The sequence below is a fragment of the Hesperophylax consimilis genome, chromosome 9, assembly GCF_061612785.1.
Source record: "Hesperophylax consimilis isolate HC1 chromosome 9, BYU_Hcon_1.0, whole genome shotgun sequence".
Lineage (NCBI taxonomy): Eukaryota > Metazoa > Arthropoda > Insecta > Trichoptera > Limnephilidae > Hesperophylax > Hesperophylax consimilis.
The window spans coordinates 35,240,930-35,254,950 of record NC_142844.1 but is presented as its reverse complement, the minus strand read 5'-3'; the positions used below and the strand labels follow the sequence as shown (position 1 = coordinate 35,254,950).

Below are 14,021 nucleotides of genomic sequence, written 5' to 3'. Positions count from 1 at the left end.
AATAATATGTCATCTTTGGGAATGTTGTGTAAAGTTTCTTTTTGAGGAGAAAAATGATGATTATGGATCTTGAAGTTGAAGATGAACAAGTCGTAGAAACGATCTGTTTTCGTGTGAGAAAATATCAACCGTGTACAAATATTTAGCGCGCGTTTGGCGTGTTTCGTAACTATGCACAGGTGCCAAAGAGATCCATGCCGCTAGTTTGCAGTATTGAAATACTGGTAGAGTAAGAAAAATATTCCCACTTGAGGTCTGTGCTCAAAAGATTGAAATCCGTTAGTAAGATAGTGGAATCTATCAAACGGACCACCCGTTTTTGAAGAGAGTTATGGTTTTTTTTTCAAGTGTCGTATGACTTCAGACTAGAGGTTGTTGCAATAATCATATTAGATATTACTTATTTCGTATATTCTTATTTTTAGTTTCCCATTTCATATCAAATAACTGTTGTTTTGTCTTTTTTGTTCAAGAGAACAAAAAATCGAGAACTCAAAAAATCAAGTAAAATTCCTTGAAAGATGATGCACAATATATTTATTGCCCTTGTAAATTCCTTCCCCATTTTAACACATCATTAAAAAAGAGATAAAAAAGATTAAAATTGTTTACACAAATGCTAATATGGTCGTTTATTTGCCCAAGAAATAAATTTGACGTTTCATAAATGTTTTGTTATTTTTTTTTAATTGTGAATAAATTTTTTTATCTTAAATTGTTTTTCACTCCCAGCTGAGCGCTTAACACGGAATTATAGAAAAAAAAATTGCATTCCGTTGATAGGACGCTACAATTTGGGTGGAGCACGTGTTCGAATGTCTTGTTAAGTGTGAACCGCCTTCGCAACCCAATCAGAATGAATCACTCCATTAATCGTAACGTTTTTTCTCAGCCTCTCACTTGAAAGAAGAAGCAGACGCACTAGCCGTGCGCTACCCCGGCGTGGAGTCCATCTATCTGAGCGTAGGCGAAGTGGCCGGCTCCTTGGACGCTCTGGCCAGTCGTAATCACGCTGTGGTGTCCCTGCTGCCCTATCACCTCCACGTCACGGTAGCCAAAGCGTGCATCAGCGCTGGGGCACACCTCATCACGGCATCGTACAATTCTCCTGGCATCACGGAGCTGCATAAAGCGTAAGTTCTTTAATACCTACCAAATAGTGCAGAATTCCCAAATGTGATTTTCGAAAAAAATTCCATCCCAACAGATTATATTTATTGCAGACATATTAGCGATTCTCAAACGAAAATTTCAACCTTGACTTGCAGAAAAGTCAATAGATGTCGCGAATTAAAATAAAATTAAGATATTTTTTATGTAAGACACTATATAGATTGCATTTACTTCGAGTTGAATCTTGCGATCATACTTAAAGATAGCAGCCAATAAAAATATGTGTTAAGAAAATGAAGATAATTTTGTGTTTTATTATCTTTTTTTGTCGTAACAAATGGATATAATGATATCCTCACTGAGATCTCCCGTGCTAAGGATTTCATTTACATATGATTAAAATTTAGTAGTATGGATAATATAAAGTAATTTTAGATATATATTGGTGTTTTTTTTCTGAAAAAATTATAAATATATTACAACGAGTTTTTTGTTGCTGTTCAGTTAAGTAGTTTATTAGTGCAGTTGGCAGAACACCGACCCGGCAAGACGAAGGTCCTGTCCCAGAAGCCCCCGTATTTTTTTCTAATTTTTCTGTTTTAATTTATTGTTTGAGAATTTCTAATATTGTCTTCAACAATTAAATACTATAATTTGTGGTTTTTCTCATAAAGTTATTCAAAAAAATAAAAATAATATTATTTGCCATTGAAGGCCGACATTTTTCATGCAATATGGCAGTCTCCTCTAAGGTTTTCTATGGTTTCCCTTATTTGCAAAGGTGATTGCGGAGGAATTTATAAAAATAGGCCATAGCCGAAACCCTCCCAATTCTCACACAATACAAACAGACAAAATATGCGTTTATGGCCGAAACTGTTTGTTGTATGCTGGTAAAACATGCAATTTTGTAGGGTTTTTAGAAACATTTTTTCCTTACCCAGAATACAGAGGGCAAGAAGCAGCAAGATTTTTTTTTACACCTATTGAGTTATAAAAAGTCAGGCTCAAATGATGCCTTTATTTTTAAATAAAGAACAAGTAGGGTAAAATTCAGTATATTTAGATGATTCCCACTTTATGGCAAATAAAAATCTTGGTGGCACTTTGGAATTAACAATTTGGAATATTTTGTGATACTGAGTGATGTGAAAAGGGGAATGAGATGGAGAAGATGAAGGCGTTGAAGTATCTGACTATTCAGATATCAGATTTCAAGCATGAAGAAAACGTTTTAAAAGAGTATAATATATTGTTTGGATACAAATAGCGAATGGAGTACCAATAAAGTAAAATTCCCACGACATTATGACACGTCACGAGTTAAACAAATATTTGTGTAAGGTCTTCGTAATACTCGCAATAGCAGAACAGCCCAAGAGACTATGGAATGATTTTTTTTTAAATGTGAAACCGAAAAAGAGTCCCAACTGTCCCCAACCGTTTGGAACTAGTGAGACTATGGCAGGCCCAATTGGGGTATGTTGTGAGGCAGAAGGTAATGGAGAGAGAAACGAGATTGGGTACAGGAAAGTGGAAAAGTTTCTGGCTATTGAGATGTGGTCACCAAGCATTGCCAAAGTCATTCCAAGCAACGTAATGTTACACCAGGGAGATACTGAGAGTTTTTTCCACAGTAGAACGTGCCGTAAATGTACTATGTATTATTTTAAATAAGTAAATTGTGGAATAATACAATTAATCAAATAAAATTTACTTGCACACGCCTGGATTTGAACCCGCGACCTCTCGCTTGCTAGTCAAGAGCCTTACCACTCGACAAAGGACAGTCGTCAAAGGGTTGTAATTAAGTGGCAGTAGATCGTTTGGTAGGGACTTCAGTCCTATTAAGACTAGAACTAGAGGATATCGATGTCAGGCCCAGTTGTAGTTGCTCACTTTTTTGTTTTAAGTCTTTTTATTTTGATTGAGAGTTGTTGATAATTTATTTATTTATAAGTACATTGTGAAGGGCCGCAATATTCCCTACGGGGGGTCCATCGTAAAAAGGGTGCCTTGGAACAAATCGGCGTTAGCTCAGGTGGTAGAAATTGAGTTCCGTGTCATCAGGGGTTAGGTCAGCCAATTGGGCTTTTACACAAGGGACTAAAGGCCAAACAACCACTCCATATTCGTCAAAGGAAACGCAAAGATGGGATATGAAAGTATATTCACAAAGCACATTTACATAACAGATACACAACTGAAAAGAGTCATAAACATCCTAAACATTTCTAGCTTTTCGTAGGAACAATCTCTCTCGGTATTTTAGGTTCTGGCTGGCAAGCTTTGTAGGTGAGCAAGATTCAACATAAAAGGCACATAAAGGGAAATGATAGTTATCAGCTTACATGGGTTTTGCAGGAAGGATCTCGTACTTGTTGAACCACAACTGGCGGTTATCGGCTGTACTGTACGCGCCATGGCGCGCACAGTTCTCCATCGTGAATTGGCACAAAATAGATACAGGTTTTATAAAGTACTTGTGCAAAATAGTCGTTAATTTAGGCGCGCTTATGGTAGTGTCTGTGTTGGTGGCAACGCTTACGTGTTGACAAGGCCGAGGTCAGATGGCGAGAGGGGCCGTTGGAGAATCTGCCCGCGTGTAGAGCGCTGGGCAGTGCTACCAACCTCGCTGTGCACGCATGCGCACAGCGAACAATGGTTACAACTGCAGCTACTAATTTGAATTCGCGGGAGTTTTGAACGTGTCAATTCGTTACGTGACACATCCCCGCCCGCCCGAGAAAAAGCGACGTGGCAATGAAGCAATAGGCTTAAAGAATCCTCTTTTACTTAAAACATGCCACGGGCTTCTCAGAGAGATGGCTTGCGAGAGAGAGAGATTGAGAGAGATTGACTGGGTGTGCTAGCTAATTGATGACAAACATAGAACACATAGTGACAAGACAAGACAAAACATAGTAACATATGACATGACATGACAAGACAAGACAAAACATAGTAACATAGTACATGACATTATGGAAAAAAAAATGACTCTAAGTTTATCATTGGTCCGGGAAGCTAAGATTTGAGCAGCGTAGTTTGTTTGTTTGCGTAGCGGTCGGAGTTTGCTTTGCACTTGTTATTTTCACTAACACATGACCCGTTGAGATTACACTCAAATGAACACTAGGGTCTGAGAAAAGAACACGGAGTGGAACTTTGTTGTTGCGGAGGGGATGTACTATCACAGAGGTCAAAAATAGGTGCTTCAGGTTTGTAGAAATGCCAGAGTGGATCCATGCTGGCAGTAAGCAAGGTTGTATTGGTTATTAAAGCGTGCAGGGCTGCGAATAACATGGGTTGGTGCCAAGTGGAGATCGGTGGTGAGTATGCACAAACGGCATTTGGTGGGTCTGCGTGAACGGCATTTGGTGAGTCTGCACGAACGGCATTTGGTGAGTCTGCGCGAACGGCATTTGGTGAGTCTGCACGAACGGCATTTGGTTGGTCTGCGTGTTTTAGTATTTGCAGGACAATGCTTTTGTCAGTGCTTGATGGAGCAAAAGACAACAGTTGATTGGCAGGAACGGACAACTAACCTGGAGCTGACATGCTCGGGGGTTGTTGTTTGGAAAGTGTCATTATATTGTGAGACAACTTTGTTCGCAACTGCACAAACGGCTCACACTTAATGAGTTGGGTGTGGTCGGGTGCTTTTTGTATGACGAGGCTGAAGAGAGGGGACCTCCGTGACGGTAGTGAAGGCGGCAATGGAGAGGGCTCAGCTGGTGGTGAGGGAGGCTGCTGGGCTTCTTTTTAGTCCAGGGGTAAATTATTATTAGAACAAAATTCTTGAAGTTTACCTGCCTGGTAGACCAATGATGAAAAAATGGTTGGAGAGAAACAAATGTGCCTTAGGGAGAAGAAAGAGATTTGCTTGCCAGAAACCAGAGAAAGAGAAAGATAGAGATGTTCCTAACTAATTGAGATTTTACAAATGTGAAAAATTATGTTTTCGTATCAAGAGGTGACTCTGTATAGTCCATTCAGTGCAATAGTGCTGAATACAAATCCCCTGATACAAGAACATGTTTGTGCGATGAGACAGAAAATAACTTCCTTGAAAACAATTGACCTTTCATGGTCAATGTTATCGCTAAAGCGGTAACAACGTAAGGCTTTCAAAGAAGAGAACATAGTGAATATATTTCATTGAAGGGTGAAGAGATGATGGAAGAAGGGGTGAGAAAAAAAGATTCGTGGATGAGGTTTGTCTTATTTGACAGACGATAAGCCAATGCTTATCGTACTATTTCCAAATCCGCGAATAATTTTCTACAATATGTACATGGTGAAAGTGATGACGAAAGAAACGGTTGAGTGTAGAAATCTGCTGAAAACAGGCTAGAGTCCAGATTCGATCTTCAGGAGAGAGCGAAATATATTTGACAGCAGGTTTCCTGACTCATTACATTTACAAGAAAGTGTGATGAAACATAACATACAACATAATACAGTTCTAGTCTTTCGTGTGTATTGGATGAAAGACTAGGGGTCGTTTTAATCTTCTACAAGTTTGTGAGGAAATGACAGACCCTTGCTCAAATTTCACAAACCTGGGAGTTTTCTTATTCGTTTCCCAGTCGACGAGTTAGGTGTTTTTGTGTCGTGTCCCGATTGACCTCCTACGACACGATACCTCATAATCAAAAGTGAAGCCGATGATTAGTCCATGGTCAATGGATAGTAGATAGTTCTTGGGTTTAGTTACAAGAAGTCCATAGGCATCAATTCGACCAAAATTTGCTGAATGCACAGCTTCAATGTTATTTTTTAAAATTTCTCTTTCAAGAGGGAAATTTCCTGCTGTTTGGCAAGTTTAACAAAGGTGTCAAATGTTTTTAAAAATGACAAGACATATCCGGGTAAAATGATCTACGTCAGGTAGTTCAAGTATAAACAGGTGGCAATCTTATTTAAGAAAAACCAATTGATATTATATCGTTCACACGAATCACGGTAAGTTTTATGACGTCTTCACGTATCATGTAAAAATTTGAACGATTTGAAAAAGGACGAGCCCAGTATTGAAAGGGTATAAGACAGTAGGTATTTATATCAAAATATTGAGACAAATTACTTATTCGCTGCATTGGCGAAAAAATAAGTGATTATGACGAACTTCTCGTATAGCATTGGATTTTATAACGTTCGCACGTATCATGGTGGATTTTATAACGATCTCTCGTATCATGGTTGAAAGACAAATTTACGTTCAAGTTGATACAGAAGTTTCCATTTCAATACATAGGGCATGTACACAAAATACACAATAAACATATACGGTGATGTCGATAGTTATTGGTACCAGCATAATACAAAAGTAACATGACAAGCAGATACAATTGTACAAGACATGTGATGTGATAGTAGTAATTACTTACACAGCGCACAAATATAGCGAAAGAGACCTATTGGTTTTACTTACTCTTTGCTTACAATATACTGTGATGACACAACCATAAGTTGAGTTTACACGGTTTGTGATGACACAAGCATAAGTTGAGTTTACACGATGTGTGATGACACAAACTTATGCTGAGTTTACACGGAAGGTTGGCAATAATACAAGACATATGTCAACAAGGATGTTTTATGTAAGACAAAAAAAAAATGTGAATATAGCAAAAGAGACCTATTTGGTTTTACTTACTCTTTGCTTACAATAGAGAGGTTTGTAGTGGTTTATTTAAGACCTGATTGGGTTTTACCTACTTAAAATGACCACACAAAATGAGCAAGGAAACACACTTGGTGTTACCACAATTGCCACAAACACGAATGTTGTGAACTATACATGTTATACATTTTTATATACAAAAGGGGGGCACCTTGAGACACAGGGTAACTTAATATGAGTGACCTGGCTTGGTGTATTTTAACAAGGCAAATTAATGTCATTCAAGACAAAATAAAGTGCGACAATATAACAGGTTTAGGTCAGTAAGTTGAGATCCTATGATTTTACATACTCAATGTGACCGAAAGGTGTTATGCATGGTACAATGTTATTGATGAGGAAGACAAATTGCAATTTGTTTTTCTTTACAACAACTATTTTCAGAAATGACGTGTCAATATCAAATTCTGAAAAAGACAAGAGCAAATGGGATAGTTGAGCGCCATTCAATTTTGGGAAAACTGAAAAAACTTTAACATGGTAATTGTAACTTATATTTGTTACACCTGTGTAACTTGAATCAAATGACGATACCTAACTGGAATTACACACGCATTATGATTACAAATTACAGGGGTAGAACATTCACCTCGATTGGGTGTATGTTGCAAAGGGTCATTGTTTTATGTACGATGAAACCCACTAGAACAAATATGAAGGACAATTGCAAGAACGTGAGCAAAAAACAATATAAAATGATATGACAAGAGAACTTGGTGTGTTGGGAACAGGGAATGGAGAACATTTTTGAGCATCGCGCGTACCAAAAAATACAAACCGACATTGAGGAGGTGTCTCTTTTCTGAAATGATCAGTTTCAAAAAAGGTGTATACATGAGAAAAGGTGAAATGTGAGAAAAAGAATAGGAACAAAAGTTTATATACAATGAAATAGTGTACCGAGGTCAAGGTTACAATTGACACTTATTGTACCTTGTCGTGTAAGATTTACTTACGACAAACCATAATGGATGATTAATTTATGAAAATCAAGAACATTATGGTCAAAAAGGCTAATGATTTCAACAAAAAACGAATAACACTTTGGTAGACGGCTTGTGAGATCAATAGTAAAAGTCATAAATAGTTGTTTATGCAAAGTTTGTAGTGTATGACAGTGGTTGTTTCTGCCAATGAGGTACAAACGTAGGGACAGGAGTGATGGTTTCTATTGTTTCCATTTTTCCAGCCTTGACAATGTCCTTTATGTGGTAGTTGCCTATGTGCTTACCAGAAATGTCGGACAGGGTGTACACCAAATCTGAGATTTTTCTCAGTACTTTAGCCTTGATAAAGCGGGGTGCCAATTTGGCAGAGAAGTACATGGCACCTTGTGACAATGTGTTATTTTTTCTCCAGACAATATCTTCTTTATTAAAAGTGACATGTTTCCTGCGTAAGTTGTATCTGTCCGCACTTTTTTGGTGGGCCAGTAATAAAGCGTCTGTTACTTCGCTGTAGATAGCAGAGAGTTCTTCTAAACGGTGGGCATATGTTTCTACAGGGTCTTCAGATGAGGGGACTGATTATGGAAAATCAATATTCCGATGTAGAGAGCCATGAACAATTTGTTCCATGCCGTGTTTGAGGAAGAATGGGGTGTAACCGGTTGTAAGATTTACCGTGTTGTTCATAGCTGCTTGAATTTTTTCCAAGTTTTTACACCAAGTGCGTTGGTCTTTATCAACTAGGATAGCCAGGGCAGTATTGATGTTTTGGTTATAACGCTCTACAGTGTTGTTCTGTGGTGTGTAGAGAGTGTTATAAAAAATGTCCTTTATGCCGTATTTGGACAGGAACTCCTTAAATTCAGTTGCGATGAACTGTTTTCCGTTATCCACAATAATTGTACGGGGGGTTCCGTAAGGTATAAATATGTGTTTTTCCAAAAGGCTTACGACTGCAGATGCGGTGGCTCTTTTTAAAGAAAAAATCCAACAATATTTGGTGAAAATGTCCACTACACTGAGTTTATGCATGTGTCCGGCATAACTTCTGGGGAAAGGTCCAATAAGATCCATTGACAGAGATTGCAGTGGTCTATCGGCGCGTTTGGGTTTACCCATAAGACCAGCAGGGGGTGCGGTGCTGTGTTTATAAGCTTTGCAAGTGTTGCATTTAGAAATATAATTTCGCACTTGTTTGAAAAGACCGGGCCAATAATATTTCAAGGATATTTTCTTATATGTCTTGAAGGTTCCGGGGTGTATGGATTCCGGGGCACTGTGGTTGTAGAATATTATTTGTTCTCTCTCTTCAGGAGGAACAACCAGTTTCCAAGCATGGTCTTCGAGGATAGACAAAGGAGGTTTGCAATTACGGTACAATTGTCCTTCTTTTATGATGAAATTGGGGAACTGTTGAGGAGAGTTAATGCAACCGTTGAATATCTTTAGATACCAGGTGTCCTTAGTAGAAGAGATGGGGGCAGTTGGTTCGGTGTTTAGGAGAGCAAGCTCGATTCTTGAGAGTGCGTCAGGTACAATGTTGTCGGCGCCTTTGCGGTGTATGACATCGAAAGTGTATTGAGACAAACGTGATGACCAACGAGCGAGTCTACCGGATGGATTGTTCAAGGAGATTAGCCATTTTAGGCTACTGTGGTCAGTAATTACAGTGAATTTGCTACCGTCTATGTATCCTCGAAAGTGGTGAATAGAATCCATTACTGCCAGTAATTCTGTTTCCGTTATTCCGTAGTTCTTTTCGTGTTTGTTTAAGCTTCGGGAAAAGTAAGCTACAGGGTGTTCGCCATCGGAAAATTCCTGAGTTAGTACTCCGCCGATTCCGACATTAGAAGCGTCCGTATGGAGCGTGAAAGGAAGTGTAAAATCAGGACAGTTCAGCACGGGTGCTGTTTGTAGAGCAGATTTCAAAGTGATGAAGGCTTTTTCGGTTTCAGGGGACCATAGGAAATTACTGATGCCTTTGCGTGTACCAGTGATTTTGTTGAGGGGTGCTGCAATGTTGCAGAAGTCTTTGATGAACCTTCTATAATAACCGGCAAGTCCTAGAAAACCTTTGACTTCTTTGGCGTTTTTGGGTCTGGGGAAATTTGCCATGGCTTCGACTTTAGCTGGGTCCGTTCTCAGACATTTTTCGTCGACAATAAAGCCTAAATAACGCAAGCGGGACTTGCAGAATTCTGATTTCTTCAAATTGATGGTGAGACCGGCGAGCTTGAGTTGTTGGAAGACTTACCAGCATTTCAATGTATTTTTCGAAAGTGTCAGTTATGATGATGAGGTCGTCTAGGTAACAAAATAAGTTGTTATCCGATTCTGGGCCGAATAGTTTGTCCATTAACCTTTGTAGTTCGGCAGGGCTGTTTTTGAGGCCGAATGGTAACCTTTTAAAGTGAAACATACCTCTACCTGGTATGACGAATGCAGTTTTTTCACAAGATGCAGCGTCTAATGGTATTTGCCAAAAAGCTTTGCTTAGATCAATTGAAGATATAAACTTGGCGTTTCGTAGTTTGTCGAGGATGGCGTGAACAAATGGAAGTGGGTAGGCGTCAGCCTCAGTGCGAGCATTAAGTCTTCTACTGTCGATGCAGAATCGTGCAGAGCCGTCCTTTTTTGATACAAGTAGAGTTGGGTTGGTCCAAGCGCTTCTGCTAGGAACTACCACGCCTAAACTCAACATTTCGTCTAACTCTTTTTCCAATTGTTTAAGTTTCTGGGGAGCTAGGTTATAATACCTTTGTTTGATGGGTGGCCCAGTGGTTTTGATGTGGTGTTTGACCAGGTTAGTTAGTCCTAAACCGCATTTTTCGAAAGATATTGATTCGAATTTGCTGATCATTCCTTTTAATTGTTGTGATTGGGCAGAACTTAGATTTTCGTAAGGTATTACTGTACGAATCTCACTAACTTGAGTGGAGTGAGAGGTGTTGTTGCAAGTGTTAAATACCTGGGGGGCGACATTAAAGGCCTTACAGAAGTCTAAACCGAGGATGAAGTTCTGGGTTATCGAAGGAATCACTAAGAAGTTGATCGTGATTGTTTTGTTTCCGCAACTGACAGGTAGTGCTAGAGAACCTGTGACAGTTTGTGCTGTGTTGTCTGCGGTTGTAACGTGTGTAGAATGCATTTTGATTCTAAATCCGCAATTGACGAAAGGTATGTGTGCATTATTGCCGAGGCAACTAATAGATGCGCCACTATCCATAAGTCCCGAAAAGGTGACATTATTGACGGAGAATTGAGCGTAGGGTCTTCCGTCTTGAGCTTCTTTGCAACTAACCGTAGAAAGATGTAAGGCCTGGTTGAAGTATTTTACGTGTCGCAACCACTCTATCCATTCCCTAGGCCTTGGAGTGAAATGGATTCCCGAGAGGTTGGGTATTAGTTTTTTTGTTTCTTGTTTACCCAATTTGGAGGGGGTTTCGAAAAGTCCGGAGGAGGTTTGACAACTTTATTGGGAGCGTGTAATCTCTCGTGATTGTGTCTTGATTTTTTGAAAATTTCTCGTAGATTGTCACGAGGTGGAGAGCGGTTTTGGGAAGAATACCTCTTAGGTGCTCTGGTGTCCCGGGGTTCTTGGAGATTAGCTTGCTTAAAACAAGTAGTTTGAGAATGACCGGTTTTCTTGCAGAATGAGCAGATTTTTCTTTCATTATATTCCGGTTTGATACCAGAGGATCTGCTTGGTTTGGTGATTTCGTTTGCATCGTTAGAGTCTTTTCTTCTGTTTTGGTATGTTTCCAATAGAAGGCAAACGTCGTTAAGTTGGTTTATGCTGAGGATTTTTTGTGATGTAATGATGTTCTCATATTTATGGAGGAGACCATCAATTATAACCGGCAAAAGTTCGTCGTCCGAAACAGGTGAAGAGAGCCTGGCGTTTGTGAATTCAGCTCTTTGTATGTAGTTGGCAACTGATTCATTCGAAAGTTGCTTGATTGCAAACAGCGATAGTTTTATTTTGTTCTGTGCTTCCTTTTTTCCAAAATTGTTGATGAGGGCTGATTTTAGTTTGGGCCAAGAATCTGCCCTTTTTTGTGTAATTTGTGCCACGAGAGTAATTCGGGTGCAATGAGATCGATAAAGTTGCGATGCAGGATCTCTATGGGAATTCCTCTGACTTGGGCAGTTTCTTCTATTCTGTCAATAAAATTTTCCACATCGGAGCGACCGTTGAACTTAATTTTCCAGGATGTTAGGTCGTAACTTTTATTTTGTGGAATGACCGGTGCTGGTATGTTTTTAGACTCGGGTGGTACTGGTGTAATTATTTTTGCTTCCAAAGGTTCGGGGCAATTGAAATGTAAATTCCTGATGTATTTCTTGTTGAAATACAAGGCGTAATTTATGAGCGACTTCTTTGATTTGTTAGTTGGCGACAGGTCCCTTTTACGAAGAGCTTGGAGTAATATTTCTCTTTTTGATTGGAAAATGTTGGTGATTACACCAAATGTAATTCCTGTAGATGCAGTGGGTGAATCCATTTTGAAGGTTTGCTTGAAGTTTGAAAAGAAAGAAGACGATTGTGTTCCGGAATTTTTGAAGTGTTTTGAATTTTTGAAAATTTGGCCAGGACTTTGCTTTGTAAAACTGTGTTTTTTAGTTTTACTAGTCACTTTCACTTGTTGAGAAAAAAAATTGGCCAGGACTTTGCTTTGTAAAACTGTGTTTTTTAGTTTCACTAGTCACTTTCACTTGTTGAGAAAAAAATTGGCCAGGACTTTGCTTTGTAAAACTGTGTTTTTTAGTTTCACTAGTCACTTTCACTTGTTGAGAAAAAAAATTGGCCAGGATTTTGCTTTGTAAAACTGTGTTTTTTAGTTTCACTAGTCCCTTTCACTTGTTGAGAAAAAAATTGGCCAGGACTTTGCTTTGTAATTGAGAATTTTGAAGAAAAGGAATGAATTTATATCACTTTTCACGTCACTTGCTGTAAGGTTAACACTTGTCGAAGGCACTGTTGGAAGGTTAACACTTGTCGAAGGCACTGTTGGAAGGTTAACACTTGTATTTGCACACTAGAGGAAAAAACAGTTGTACCTATAATTTATTAGGAATAAATGTGTAATTAATGTTGAGACAAACCCGTGTTTTTATTTAAACTAGTTGAAGGAAGGTGATTTGTCTGTTGGTAATGTTCACTATGCAAGAGACATTACGATTTTGAAGTGAGCTTGGAAAAGAAAAATAAACAAACACGAATTCGTGATGTTTATACTTGCTGAGAAACAAAAACAACTCTGTTGTGTTCGTTTGTGGTTGTCGTGTGTGTTTTCGTGACGCGGCAAAGTGTGAACACGAAGGACCACCATTTTGTAAAGCGAGTTTGCGAGCGCGCCAAAAAAAAACGGTTTGTGGACATTTGCTGAGAAGGAAATCACATGTTGTTACAAGAATAAAGTACATGAAGAGAATTTAAATTGACGAACATGAGGAAGTCTGTTGTTGGCTTGAAGGGATGACAAAAAAAAAATTGCCCCATGTTAGGCGACAGTGTGAAGGGCCGCAATATTCCCTACGGGGGGTCCATCGTAAAAAGGGTGCCTTGGAACAAATCGGCGTTAGCTCAGGTGGTAGAAATTGAGTTCCGTGTCATCAGGGGTTAGGTCAGCCAATTGGGCTTTTACACGAGGGACTAAAGGCCAAACAACCACTCCATATTCGTCAAAGGAAACGCAAAGATGGGATATGAAAGTATATTCACAAAGCACATTTACATAACAGATACACAACTGAAAAGAGTCATAAACATCCTAAACATTTCTAGCTTTTCGTAGGAACAATCTCTCTCGGTATTTTAGGTTCTGGCTGGCAAGCTTTGTAGGTGAGCAAGATTCAACATAAAAGGCACATAAAGGGAAATGATAGTTATCAGCTTACATGGGTTTTGCAGGAAGGATCTCGTACTTGTTGAACCACAACTGGCGGTTATCGGCTGTACTGTACGCGCCATGGCGCGCACAGTTCTCCATCGTGAATTGGCACAAAATAGATACAGGTTTTATAAAGTACTTGTGCAAAATAGTCGTTAATTTAGGCGCGCTTATGGTAGTGTCTGTGTTGGTGGCAACGCTTACGTGTTGACAAGGCCGAGGTCAGATGGCGAGAGGGGCCGTTGGAGAATCTGCCCGCGTGTAGAGCGCTGGGCAGTGCTACCAACCTCGCTGTGCACGCATGCGCACAGCGAACAATGGTTACAACTGCAGCTAATAATTTGAATTCGCGGGAGTTTTGAACGTGTCAATTCGTTA

At 39.3% G+C, this 14,021-nt stretch overlaps 1 protein-coding gene across 2 annotated transcripts in view; it reads left to right on the top strand.

Annotated features, from left to right (window-relative positions):
• The window catches only part of LKRSDH (lysine ketoglutarate reductase/saccharopine dehydrogenase), a 418,858-nt gene that overhangs the window by 345,262 nt on the left and 59,575 nt on the right, over window positions 1–14,021 (top strand). For both annotated transcript variants that reach the window (XM_089635917.1, XM_089635918.1), the window contains exon 14: window positions 893–1,133. In XM_089635917.1, coding sequence (XP_089492043.1) covers window positions 893–1,133 — 241 coding nt within the window. The remainder of the gene's footprint in view (window positions 1–892; window positions 1,134–14,021) is intronic.